Consider the following 14,826-nt stretch of genomic DNA (forward strand, 5'->3'; position numbering starts at 1 on the left):
ATTTTATTGAATTTGAGAAAATGATTTGAAATGAGTAATAAATACTATAAGTATTACAGGAAGAAAAAATTTGTCTTCTCTTGATAAGCGTAAAGTGATAAGTAAAAATAAAAATCTATTATTAGTATACATGCCAAGTAAAAGTGAACGGAGAAAGTATTTATTTGGTCCAACTTTTTGCCTTATAAATTCATGTTCCCGATATTATTGCATCTTCTTGATTTTTTATTTTTTTGATTAGCCAGAATGCCATGTGACATTATGCGTACCGCTCGTGCAAATTAGAATCTGAACAAATTAATCACACAAATTACTTAAGAATCTATAATGTTTCTCCTAAATTTAAGTTCTGTATAGTTTCCAAGATCTAACTTTTTTGTTATTATTTTTACACCTAACAAAGTAAATCAAAGACTAATATAATAAAACGTTGAATAGTTTGATTATCACTGATCTAATAGTTATGATAATACAGGAAAAGTAAAACATAAGAAAAGAAAAAAAGAAGGAAAACAATAATAAGAGTTGCTAGAAGAAAACAATATTTTCTGTGGGAAGCTGGCTCTTGCATTGAGATTTGATTTATATTATTTGGGTTATTCTACAGATACAAGGGAGAAAGGAAGAGAAAGAGCTCTATAATTTTTCATTAACTAGGCTCTTTCCCATTTCTTGTACATATACATCTAGGTTACCATACACACGTAACCTTTCCAATAAAGTTAAAAGAAGCAAAAAAAAAAAAAAAAAAAAAACCTAATTTGCTTTCAAGAACTTAATTGCCTTGTGTAATTTAGTGGCAAGCTGGTTCGGAATCCTCCATTTCAATCCCACACTCAGCAAGTCTCTTCTCCTTGTACACATACCGTCTTGAAATAAACAAGAAAATCATCAAATTCAACACACTCAACGTTGCCAATAGCCAATAGAAATCATAGAGCCTCCCTTGGTTTAAATTATCAGCTAACCATGGGTTTTTCACTGTCACTTTGTGCACTATAGTCACCAAAATAGAACTAAAGAAAAACCCTAATGAAAGTGTACTCAAGAATAACCCTGTGCTCATTGTCTTCATCCCTTTAGGACATTCCCTTAGAAAGAAATCAAGTTGTCCAATATAAGTAAATGCCTCACCTGCCCCTACTAGCAAGAATTGTGGGACTAACCAAAAAACACTCAACGGAACAATTGCATTAGCATCATTGGTCAATCCATGCAAATGTGCAACGTTCAATCTCTTCACTTCAGTTAAAGCAGCAGCAATCATGGCTATAATTGAAAGGATTAAGCCAACTGCAATACGTTGCAACGGGGTTGTACCGTGAGGATTGTTGAGGACACGTCGACAGACCGGCACGACGGCACGGTCGTAGAATATGCACGTTAAGAGGATACTTCCGACGAAGAAAAGTGTCAATGAGGCCGGAGGAATTTCGAAATTTCCGATGTGACGGTCCATTGTTGTAGCTTGTGACACGGAAAATGTTGTCATTTGAGCATAGACAGTCCAAAACATAATGGTCGTGGCCCATGTTGGTAACATTCGGACTACCAATTTTACTTCTTCAACGTCGGTTAAAGTTGATAAGTTCCATTTATTTACCACGGTAATTCCAGCGGATTCAGGGTCCTGTACTTTAATGGCTGCCTTGTCCAAGAAACTGCAGAATCAAAACAAAATCCATAGTCAAAAATTTGGCCCACAATATAATTGGAATTTAATGATGCATTTGTCTTTCATTGTGGACATTATTGTTAATAAAATTTCAAATTAGAAAATGAAAAAAAGAAGAAGCACGAAGCTAATTCTATTATTATCCTCCACTTGTTTTTCTTTATATATTTTTTTCTTGATTTAAAACTTGACAAGTTGTATGGGCACAAGGCAAGGGGCGTGAAGATCGATTAGGTGACAGACTGGCTAAGATGGTCTCGTGATCTTGGTTTCCTTTTGATTCTTGAAAGACCAAGTGTACACTGCATCTTCATCTAAAGTATAGTACAAACATTTCTTTCTTTTTGATGAGAAAAATACTATAATACTTTATGTAATTTTATCTGAAAGATGACGTTATCTTTCTAGTTTCTACTAGATAAAGAGGCTCTAGACGCAGTGACTTAAACAGCCTTGAAAAGTTCTGATATTTATCCGTTTCTGTTGAGCAAATTCATTTTTTTTTATAAGACAATTTGTATTGAACAAATAGGTACAAGAATTAGGAATCATGTGATCATAATAGAAGTGAGGGAAAAAGATAATAAAAGGCTATATTTTTCATTTTTTTTTAATTAAGAATCAACTTGTGGTAGTTTTCAAAACTTATTGTGAGGTCAAGTCGTTATCAAGGAAAAGTTAGTGACAGTATTATTTACCTCTTTTTGTCACTAACTATTTAATTATTAAAAAAGGTGTATGATTACCACCTTTTGATTTGTATGCAAAATATTATTTGAAAAGCAAAAACAAAATTAAAGAAGCATATATACGAGGAACTATTAGAAGTGCGCTTGTGTTTGTATGATTGTTTTTATTATAAATATAGCTACCACACTCTCTCTAGGCAATAAGTCGGCAAGGTCTACTGTCAAATATTAAAAAAGATTAGTTAAGAGTTAGAGAGGGTCTATTCCAAATTCCTTGGGTAGGGGAGGGTTTTGGCTAGTGTATATTCAATACGTTTCAAGGCAAACTTGAAAATAACAACAACACAAAATTCAGTATAATTTTATCAGTGGGGTTTGAGGAGGATAATATATATGCAGACCTTACTCCTATCTTATGACGATAAAAAGTATATTTCTGATAGAAACTGGCTTAACCCTCGGCTTAACGGATCAAGTCAACTTGCAAAATGTTCAAAATCTTATATAGCTTGGTTGTGCATATATCCAAAAATATATTTCGAAAAAATGGAAATATATTTTGGGATTTGATTGGAGATCGATGCTGATTAATTGGTTGATGGTTAGCTATCAAAGATTGGCCTACCAGGGGGACAATTTAAAAACATTTCAATTAATGCAAAGAAATAATCAAGCCAACCAGGAATGATAACTTGCACATAAAAACTTCATTTCCAATTCTTAGCATGATCTAGAGAGGACATAGCACATGGTTTAAAAGAATCATTTCACTTTCTAATAATGCATGAAATGGGAGTCAATAGAAGAATTTAAGATAGTATTTGGAACTTGATTAACTTTTTGTTATTAGAACTCAAATTATTCTCTAGAAATTTGAAGTCTATTCTTTTTTAATATATTTATATAGGAGTAAAAATTTGGTTGTCAAGAAGAAATAAAAAGTTGCTTTTTATACTTTAAAAAAAACAACAAGAAAACAAAAATTATTTCAGTCTCAAAAGGAAATATATATAACAAAATAAAAGGAAAAAAAGTGAAGAACTAGATGACAATAATAGTGAAAGAAAAAACTCACCGGAATTCCTTGCTGTGAGGCAACCTCTGCTTAGCTTTTTTATTTCCATCCCCAGGAATATCATCAATATTATATAGAAGAGAAGAATCAGAAGGCAAATCCATATGTCTTTTGTTCCAAGCAGCCACAAAAACTGAAGCAATTTGTGTCAATGGACTTCCCATAAGTTTCTTGAAACGATATTTTCTTGTGCCCGATAAGAATATGACCAAACCAATAACAATAGCACAAGCACATATTCCATAACCATATTCTCTTCCCAAATTATCTTGAATATACACTAATATTGTCACTGCACCAAGTGATCCCACATTAATGAAGAAAAAGAACCAGTTGAAGAATTTTATCATCTGTCCTCTTTCTTTCTTGTCGGTTTCGTCGAATTGGTCGGAACCGAAGCCGGAGACGCTGGATTTCAGGCCGCCGGTGCCGAGCGCCGTCATGTATAGTGCTATGTATAGAACCATGAGTTGTTTGGAACTTGCTGGAATGCATGTTGAGCTCCCTGGGGAACACTTTGGTGGTCGTAGGCTTGGGATTATGGTGGAGATGGTCAATATGGTAACACCCTATTTATCATAAATAACAAGAAAATCAATCAGTATTGATTTAAGTTATATACCCTGACAGCGTAAAAAATAAATTTGTATAAGTTTATCAGTTATAGCTAGTAGGTTAATATTAATTTTTAAGTTATGAAGAGTTATTTGTTGTTATAAATTAACTTTATAATATAAAAATCTATGAACTATAGTTAGTATATCAGGTTTAAACTCTATTTGAAGAAAGAGAAATGATAAATAGAATCTTTCTCTTTTAAAAGATTCAACTAGTGGAGGTAATATATATTTTTCAGTGGAGGTAATATATATTTTTCTTCTTTCTTCTTTCTTCTTACTTCATAATTGATCTTTCAACGCCCATGTCTATTTCATTCTTCATAAAAAGAGTTGATTAAACCAAGTGTCATTAATTTTTTTCTCCATCTGAATTCCCTTCTTATTCGATTTTCCTCTTCACAACATCTATAATATGACAGCTTTTAATGCAATCTAAACATGGTGTATATTAAAAAATTAAGATCATTTTACATGCATCAATCTCACGTAAGAAAAAGAATCACCATATATGATTAATTAGTCCAACTCCAAAATGATGGCACTCAAAAAGGTGAGTGAAGTCACTTCAGAAAAGAAAGATATATTTCTCTATTAGCCAATCCAATCAATTAAGATGTAAAAAATGGAACGTACCATGGCTTGAATAGTGGTAAAGATACCAATTGTAAGATATCTGCAATAATTAAAGTAAAGAACAAAGATGTTAATTAGTGACAGATAAATTTAGTATATGAATTTCCAAAGTTTAAGGTATATAAAAGGTTCACGAACCGTCCAAGAAAAGTGTCTGCTACGAAACCACCAAGCAAAGTGAGCATAAATGAAGTTCCAAGAAAATTAGTAACGTTGTTGGCCGAACTAGCATTTCCTAAATGCATGGTTCCAGTCAAGTATGTCACTAGATTTACAGCAATACCTAACGTCGTTAGCCTCTCCACTGCCTCAATCCCTATAGTAATTTAAACAACAATCATTAGCTTATTAAAAAAAAAGCATAGAAAAAATTCAAGAGTCAGTGATTTCTGAACGAGGGTGATCTTATTATATTTATGTTTAGATTTTTTCACGTTGAACTCACAAAACCCGTCCTAAAGAAGAGAGAAAAGGCAAAGGTACCTAAAATCATGGCGGCGCTGGACCAACCGCCGGACGAGGATCGAACAGCTGGTCGACCTTTGTAATCCCAGGCATCTGGGAGAGTTTTAGTATCTTGTTGTGTTTCAGGAAGTGCCATTTTTAACTAGACTTTTTTGTGTGTTTCAATATGGGTTGCAGAGGAATTGGAGATATATATTGAGGAGATAGAAAAGGTATCCAAGACTATGGTAAGATTCAATTGATTCCATTACCCTTTTATAGCCGTAGGTTTGGGGTTAACTCCTGTGTTTTTTTATTATTTTAGTATCTATATTTTTTTATTCTACTTAGGTCCATTATCGAAGGGAGTGGTAAAGTCCACATGATTGTCTTTTCCTTATTTTTATTTTCCCCCCTTTTTTTTTTATTTTATAAGAAATTTCGTGGTCCCTAGCCTCAAATGATACACAAAATGATTGACAGTGAACTGCTAATTAAATGCCTGTACCCATGAACTTGAAAGAAGGAAAAAGTGTTTAGTCTCTGGTAATTAAAAAGGGATTACACCTTTGTTTAAGAAATCAAATTAGTCATTTAAATATCCCTTTAAATGTGTTATATTAAGGAGGAAAGCATTTCTATAGCAAATGTTTCACCTTGGGAAATCTAGATCATATTTATGCCAAAGTTTGGTCCATATAGGATTAGGCGATATATGATAATTACACGAGGTGAAGAATAGAGTACGAGTATTAGAAATTGACAACAATGTTAGAATGGTCAATGAAAGTGATATAGATTATGAGTTGAGATATTTGTGGATAAAAATGACCTCCGCCCCTAAGTAGCAAAATTAATTTTCATCTTTTTGTGGTAAAGTTTTTCTTGGATCAAAGTAAACCAAATACTCCACTAGAAAATGATCTCATCAAAGATAACATATTTCAAGAAAATATACTTTGACATAACATTAGCACCACCAAAAACACCCTAGCTAAAACATAGGCAGTAAATAATAGCGAAATTAGTAAGTTACCATGCATGTTTTAAACTTGAGTAAATAAAACTGATGTGCCATAATCTTGTAAAAAAAAGTGAAAATGGTGTTGTTATTGGTGGTGGAGCTAGCACTTCTGCTACGGGTTGAGTCGAATCTAGCAGCTTTAGTTCAAACGTTATATTTGTCTTAAGAAATTCACTGAATATTTACAAATTATAATTAAAAATCAGATAACTTACTAGAATCTCGAACCCATAAACTTTAATTATCTCGAGTTGTTATCAGCCCACCCACCCAGTCGGAACAATACTTTTGTGCATTCATCACAAGATCTTCTATAGTTCCCAAGTATCTTGTGAGTTAAATATAGCTTTACAAGAATGGGTGATAGGCATGAAAATTAGTGGATTGCAGTATCCATTACATCTACCTGTGGTGCAGAGCAAATAATTTCTCTGGTCCAGGAAATTTGCAACATTTTTTTTATATTTTGTTTCTTAGCAACTAATAATAGGCTAAAATAAATTAAAAAAATCAAAAGTCTAAAGTTGTCGAGCCCAAATGAAAAGTGCACGTCAAAAGATAAATCAACTACTAAGTACCTTTCTGTGGTGGGCATGCATTCAAAAATTATAAGATATGGAAAGTGATAGAATGCATCCAAATCGGGGAAAATCACGTTTCTACTTTTTCTTAGAAACTATTCATTTTCAACAACATTAATATTACCTCGTTTTTTTTTTTCCACCTTCTTTGATTAATATTTTTTAAATTTTCACCAGGGACGAAGCTATATTCTAGTAAGGGTGGTCAATTGACCATCCTTCTTTGGAAAAATTACTGCGTATAAAGGAAAAATATTAGATTTTAAAGGTATATAACATATACTGAACACCCGTTTATCGGAGATTTTTTTTATTTCTTTCAAATTTGAACACCTCTAAAAATATTCTTGATTTCGCCACGGTTTCCACCCACCCCCACTTTTATAACTTACCATTGGTGAAAAGACAACTTGGCAAATGGAAAATCTTCATAAATAAAGCACTTTGCCAAACTTTAGGAACTGAGGGGACAAAAGACAATCTTACATTTTGAGAGATTGTGGAAACTTCAGACTTGGACCCAAGAAAATAAAAAGAAAATAAAAAGAAAATAAAAAGAGAGGAGTAAAGACAATGGTTCTTTTGTGGGTGCTTTAACACTACTAAAATCCCTGTAAAAAGCGACCAAAGATTAGCGACCAAATTTGGTTTGTCAAAAAAAGCGACCAAAGTTGATCGCCAAACTGCCGAAAATAATAAAAAAAAAATATTTGAAATACTTTAGCGACCAAAGTTGGACGCTATTTGGTCGCAAATTTAGTCAAACTGTTGACTGGACTGGTCAGACTTGTTTGGTCAAAGATATACTGAGATTAGCGACCAATGTTGGTCGCTTAAGCGGGACCCACATAAATTTTTTTAATAATTTTATTATCATTTTATAAAACTTATAAAATATAAATATATATAATTTAAAACTTGCGACCAAAGTTGGTCGCTAACTGAAGGATAAGTTGATAGCGACCAACATTGGTCGCTAAAGCGGGACCCAGTTATTATATTTTAATAAATATATATTTATTTAAAATAAATTATAAAATATAAATAAATATAATTCAAAAGTTAGCGACCAAAGTTGGTCGCTTAACTAAATAGAGACCAATGTTGGTCGCAAATGTGGGACCCAGTTCTAACATTTAATAATTTTTATTATTAATTTAAATATTATATAAAATATAAATAAATCTGATTAAAATTTAGTGACCAAACTTGGTCGCTAAATTAAATTCATGTACAGTTAGTGACCAACTTTGGTCGCTAAATTAAATTCATTTACAGTTAGCGACCAAGTTGTCTCTATATGGTCAAAATTAAAAATCACTTTTATATTTACTATGTAAATAAAATAAATGTAAGTCGTTAATACTTTTGTAATACAAGGGATGAATAGTACTACGAAGTGGGCGTGTGTGTCTATATATATAATATATATATACTTACGCTATATTATGCACTAAGTATAAGTGTATTAGGTAATAGCGTATCGAATATAGCTTATATATATATAATATATGTACTTACGCTATACTATACACTAAGTATAAGTGTATTAGGTAATATGGTATCGAATATAGCTTATATATATATATAATATATAATATATATAATATATGTACTTACGCTATACTATGCACTAAGTATAAGTGTATTAGGTAATACCGTATCGAATATAGCTTATATATATATAATATATGTACTTACGCTATACTATGCACTAAGTATAAGTGTATTAGGTAATACCGTATCGAATACAGCTTATATATATAATATATGTACTTACGCTATACTATGCACTAAGTATAAGTGTATTAGGTAATACCGTATCGAATACAGCTCATATATATATATATATGTACTTACGCTATACTATGCACTAAGTATAAGTGTATTAGGTAATACCGTATCGAATATAGCTCATATATATATAATATGTGTACTTACGCTATACTATGCATTAAGTATAAGTGTATTAGGTAATACCGTATCGAATATAGCTTTTATATATATATATATATATTAATTATATATAATATTATATATATATATATATATATGTACTTACGCTATACTATGCACTAAGTATAAGTGTATTAGGTAATACCGTATCGAATACAGCTCATATATATATATAATATATGTACTTACGCTATACTATGCACTAAGTATAAGTGTATTAGGTAATACCGTATCGAATATAGCTTATATATATATAATATATGTACTTACGCTATACTATACACTAAGTATAAGTGTATAGGTAAGTATAATTATTTATATTTATGATACTTTCATATAATATTTAACTTTTGAAATACAGAGCAAGCGTGTATGGGAACACCAGTATAGCGCGGACGTGACTGCAAATTTTAATCTCAAAGCTCGCAAGCGGTTGTCGCATTCTTTCTCCATAGCTAGACAGCTGAACCAGAAGCCTGGCTGGTTGCTTCAAGAGTTTTGGGATGATTTGCAAAGGCAATGGCTTACTGCAGAGTTCTTACAGAAGAGCGAAAAGGGAAAGAAAGCTCGCGCATCTGAGAAGGGAGGATCCTTGCACACTGGAGGTGCGGTCAGCCTGGGGACAATAAAAAGAAGAATGGTACGTAATTGCTTAATTTATTTTAATTTTCAAAGTATATCTATTCTATTTATTAATTAAAATTTATGAGTTTTCAGGAAAAGAAGTTGGGCCGTCAGATGAACCAAGATGAGCTATTCAAGGAGACTCATATTGTGAAGAAGAAGAAAGAGACGGATGAAGAAAGGTGGGTCGAGGGACGAGCCTCGACTGTACATGTAAGTTTTCACTTTTCATTAAGTATTTTCATTTACTTTTATATAAATTTTGAAATACTAATTCAATTTACTTTTTCTTATAGGATCGCTTCAGAGTTGAAGCTGAGGAATTCATACGCAGCCAGCCACCTAATGAGTCGGGCGCGCCATTCAAACTTTCGGCCGAGGATGTTGAAAGACTATGGACGCGGGCTGCAGGCGGTCCAAAATGGGGGAAGGTATACGGCCTTCCTACTAAGACATTCCATCGCTATAGGTGTGGAATGCAAGGAATAGGGACTTCCTCGCAAGCTGAGCAACTTGATGGGGAGAGCCTCTCCGCTATGCGGGAGACTGTGGCAAAGCTCACATCCGAGCTAGAAGCGTCCAAGGAAAGAGAAAAGCTTAGAGATGCTCAGTACATTGGCGTGGTCGCTCAGTGCCAAGGCATGCAAGAGCAGATCAAAAATCTCCTAGCTGGATCTTTTTCGATTCCCTGGTCTCGGCCATCATCGCCAGAGGCTGCCCGTCCCCGTGCTCGTTCGTCCCGTCCTCCAAGTGGCCGTTCCTCCCGTCCTCCCCGTGATCATTCTTCCCATCATCGACAAATAGACCCTTCTCAATACCGTGATGATGATAAAACTTCATCAGAGGGTGATGATAATGATGTACCAAACAATCAATGAATTTTAGACAATTTGAACTAGACAAATACAATTTGTTTTCCATTGGGTTGTAATAAGAGTTAACTTAGTTTGGTAGTTCTATTGAAATTTACACTTTCTTGGTTTTAATGTTTTTTTGTGTTGTTGTTGTTGTTGTTGGGTTGTTGTTTGGTATTCTTATTGGAATTGTTGTTTGAATTGTTGTTGTTGTTGCTTGTCAGGGTTTGGTATGACTGGCAGGTGGTGTAGCTGCCAAAACAGGCAGTTTCTGCCAAAATAATACACAGAAAAGCGACTAACATTGGTCTCTATTTGGTCGCTTTTCACGTTCAAAAAAATAAATTTCTGGAGAATAGCGACCAACGTTGGTCGCTACTTACCCAGATTTCTACAAAAAGCGACCAAACTTGGTCGCTATTTTGTTAAAAAAGTAAAATTTCTGGTGATATAGCGACCAACGTTGGTCGCTAAAGTACAAAAAATAAATTAAATTCATGTATTTAGGGACCAAAGTTGGTCGCTAGTTTAATAAAATATATAAATTATTGAATAAAAAAGCGACCAACCTTGGTCTCTAGTTTCCAGATTTTAAAATATAATATTTGGGTTAGAGACCAAAGTTGGTCGCTTCTTAATGATTAATAATAAATAAAAAAAAAGTATTTTATATTTAGAGACCAACTTTGGTCGCCAAATTTATATTATTAAATTAATAAAGCGACCAAAGTTGGTCTCTATAGTCAATATCCGGAATATTTGGTCCATTTAGCTTAGAGACCAATGTTGGTCGCTAATTAGCGACCAAGTTTGGTCCCTAAATAAAAGAGACCATCAATATAGCGACCAGGCATGTTTGGTCGCTTTTTGGTCGCTTTTGGGCCTATAAGCGACCAACTTTGGTCGCTTTTTGTGGTCGCTTTTTACCGAATTCCTAGTAGTGTTTGACCTTAATAAAAAGTTTCCATTAACAAATAAGTAACAATTAGCATGTCACACATGTTTCTTACTAATTGATCTCCAATTTAACGAGAAATTATCATCTTATCCTTCCATAGTTTTTAAGTTGTGGTGAAATAATTTTACAACTTGTTTTGAACTATCATGTTACTTTAGAGGAAATTATTGGTAGTGAATAAATACTTGGAGAACAAACTATCATGTTACTGGCGATGTAAAAAACTTATGTGTTTATACAATCATGTCATTTATTAAGTAACTACCGACTGTGGCGAAGATAGGAATTTTTCTAAGGGTATTCAAATTTGAAAGAAGTGGAAAATAATTTCCGACAAAGGATGTTCAATATATGTTATATACCTCTAAAACATAATATATATCTTATCTATATACATAGTGTAATTTTTCGATGAAGGGTGATCAACTGACCACCCTTGTAACCATGTGGCTTCGCCACTGACTACAGGTAAATCACTTGATAAGCATTAATTGGTAATACGATAAAAATGGTAACTAAAATGATATCACATGTTCAAATTTACTATTATTATAGGATTTTGTTTTACGTTTTCACTATATATAATTTTATTTTACACTACTTGCGTAAATATAATCATATAAAATAATAAAATGAATTAAAAATCTAAAGAGTCTTCTTATTCTTTCAATGTCCATGTTCCCCTTCAAGGTTATAGTACATATGGAAAAACATGACCTTTCCTTTTTATTTTCTCTTCCATTACTGTTACTTAATATGATGCAAGAAGTGGCCAAATTTTAGGTCTTTTTAGGATAAGCAATCTTATGGGATTCATGATCTATTTTTTCATGCGTGTAGAACAGTTCATGCTAACAAAGTTGTGTCTTTATATTTTACGAATCATTTAATTTATTAGGATTAAAGAAGTTAAATCTTGCTTTTCTCTGAGATCTATTTTAGATATATTAATTCCTAAAGGTAACTTTCATTTTTTAGTTAATTTTTCACCAATGTTCTATCAAGATTATTAATTAATGTTAAAATTGGATTCAAAACATGCACTTAATTATAAGCGAAGAAGGTCAAGAAAAGGGATTACAAAGAATTTTCTTCTTTCCGACTACAAGTTTTTGACTAATTTCGCAATCACTAATCCAATGTCTATGATCTGTGAGTTTCCTTGTTCATTCAGTGTATGACATTATATTTTGAGGATATTTTCTTAGCTTGGCCGTGTTAATAGTAAGGTTAGGCCAATCATTTCATGTAATTAAACCTTTTTCAATGATTAATTAAAGCATACTCTACAAAGGGTAAAATTAATTTCTAATCTTCAGTATGCATGCCTCGAGCTGTCAATCTGATCATCAATGATTATGGGATGACTCGTGCCAAAAAAAAGAAGGAAGATTAGCTGCAATACATGATTAAATCTCAAGAATGAATAAAATTAACCAGTTATAAGAAATACCATAATCAAGTCCTTCTAATTTTGTTAAAATAAAAAATTTGTATGTGCTTCACGCGATCATAAAAATATCATTTAATTTACTAATGATTAAGTTTAGTTGTAAGTAGAATAAAAGAAGTGAATGACAGCTAGCTGTCTAATATTGATCCTAACTGGATAGACAGATTTTTAGACAAAATATCACGCGGAGACTTGGAGTCGAATGAAAACACATCCCACCCCCTGATTGAATATTATGATATACTGATTGCAAATTTTCATTTATACTACAGAATAAGATAAATTAATAAGGGTATTTTTTATTTTTAGTCCGCGTCAAAAATTATTTATATTTGTTAGTCAAAAAATTATATAAAATTTATATAAAACATACATAATGTATATATATGTAAAAAATATACAAAAAAAATATATATTTCTGTTATTATTTTGAGAACGGTTATACAATGCCAATTTTTCAATAAATAAATAAATAGAATTATGTCTATTTTAGCTATTTAAGTATTGTAACTGAATTCACACAATTTAATGCGGTATTTTTGGGGTAATATAAGCTTTGAGTTTAAATCTCCCAGACAATCCATCTAAAAGAATTCAAAATGCGATGTCTAGGAAAAAATAATCAAAAAGTGAAACCATTTCCAAAATATATCACCGTTTTACGTAACTCATAAAAAACGATAATTTAAAGAGCTGATGGTGGCATCTGAGATTAGCTAACAATATTTGTACACTTATCATATCGAAAAAATCTTAGAATAGTTGTACACCTATCAGATCAAAATATATTTTTGACAATTTGTTCCTGAAGAAGATCAAGAAGTAAACACGGAACATGGAAAACGACAAGGTGGTTGTCAGGACGTATCGTTATGATTAACCTAGTATTTCGATGCGAAATATAAATTTATATATTAAAATTAATTAAAATTTATAATATATATTAATATAACGTCATAACATTAAAAATATAGTAAATTTACTATTAAGAACTTTAAAAATTATTCAACAAAATTTAAAGTTTGAATCTTCATTTATGTTAATATATATATAACAGTGAATATCTAAAAAGATGTGGTGCAGCAGATAGAGCAGCTCTTTCCTTAATCAGATGTCTCGGGTTCAAACCCTGGGTACGAAAATCCTTGGTAGAGAGTGTTAGTAGACTGTATTTGTAAAATAATTCTGGAAATATAAATGAGTATAAACAGAAATGAACATAAACAGAAATGACATAAAACCAATTCGAGCCCACTGAATTCACAGTATTTCCTTAAGGAATTTAATCCCCTCCTAGTACCCAAGGTTATGGATTATTTCCTCCCAGGATAGAACGAATTACACACTGGTGTAGTGGTACTTCAAACCCCAGCGTTTCAGCGAACACAAAATTCGGTAGCAAATCACACTTACTTTTTGCTTTGTTTGATTTAAAAGTATGTAGAAGAAGGAGAAGAAACTTAGAAAATCGTAGTGAAATTCTGAGCAGAATAGTGTTGTATTTATAGCCAAAGTTGGGCTGAAATCTGAAGAGGTGCAACTCTTCAGAATGGCTGTTTATGCAAAACGCCCACAGCATAAATGCCATTACATAAATGGCCATTTACTCAACAATAAAGAGGGAAAATTGAAGAGGATAGTTACTTTTCTGTTACCAAAACAAAAAAACGGATTGGATTTAATATTAATATTTAATATTAATATTAATATTTAATATCAATATTCTGTTATTAAAACAAATATTAAATAATATTTCTGTTAATATTTTACTATTAACAAATAAATTTGGTCCAAAAAGTTATCAATCAATATATCATTTGACCAAATCCAAATCCGAAGCCAAAGCCGAAGCCGTAGCCGTAGCCGAAGCCGAAGCCGAGCCGAGCCGAGCGAGCGAGCGACGACGACAGGGCGAGGCTTGCCTTCTTCTCAACTCTTTAAGAGCTAGAAGAAGAGAAATTGCTTATATACCCATAAAAAACCTCTTCCTCTTCCAATATGGGACAATGCCCATTTGCAGGGGGAGGGGGGGAACTTAAAATTTCACTCAAAAATTTTATTTCCCTCCATTTCCTATTCACCCTCTTTTAAGTATTTAATATATTAGTTAAATACATCCAAAACCCAACAATCCCAACTTACTGCTTTTTGGATTAAAAGTTACTTTTTTAATGCCAATCCAAATAGGTTGTGTTGCCCGACTTATTGTTTTTGACTTGCTTTAAGCAATTTTTAATTTA

The 14,826-nt window shown here is 32.3% G+C and overlaps 1 protein-coding gene across 1 annotated transcript; it reads right to left on the reverse strand.

The window, feature by feature from the left end:
* LOC109231065 (protein NRT1/ PTR FAMILY 6.3-like) lies at positions 526 to 5,398 on the reverse strand. Its single transcript, XM_019396607.1, has 5 exons — positions 5,176 to 5,398; positions 4,831 to 5,008; positions 4,693 to 4,732; positions 3,440 to 4,008; positions 526 to 1,661 (listed from the first exon to the last, which is right to left on the reverse strand). Exons 1-5 carry the CDS (start codon positions 5,291 to 5,293, stop codon positions 794 to 796), a joined length of 1,773 nt encoding a protein of 590 aa, XP_019252152.1. The 5' UTR covers positions 5,294 to 5,398; the 3' UTR covers positions 526 to 793.

Source organism: Nicotiana attenuata, chromosome 8 (genome assembly GCF_001879085.1).
Source record: "Nicotiana attenuata strain UT chromosome 8, NIATTr2, whole genome shotgun sequence".
In the NCBI taxonomy this organism is placed as follows: domain Eukaryota; kingdom Viridiplantae; phylum Streptophyta; class Magnoliopsida; order Solanales; family Solanaceae; genus Nicotiana; species Nicotiana attenuata.

Excerpts from the sequence above, each read along its gene's own strand:
- LOC109231065 (XM_019396607.1), bottom strand. The coding sequence starts at position 5,293 with ATGGCACTTCCTGAAACACAACAAGATACTAAAACTCTCCCAGATGCC. Across the intron at positions 4,733-4,830 it reads GCAGACACTTTTCTTGGACG|ATATCTTACAATTGGTATCT; the intron begins GTTCGTGAACCT and ends TAATTATTGCAG. Across the intron at positions 1,662-3,439 it reads CCTCACAGCAAGGAATTCCG|TTTCTTGGACAAGGCAGCCA; the intron begins GTGAGTTTTTTC and ends TTGATTCTGCAG.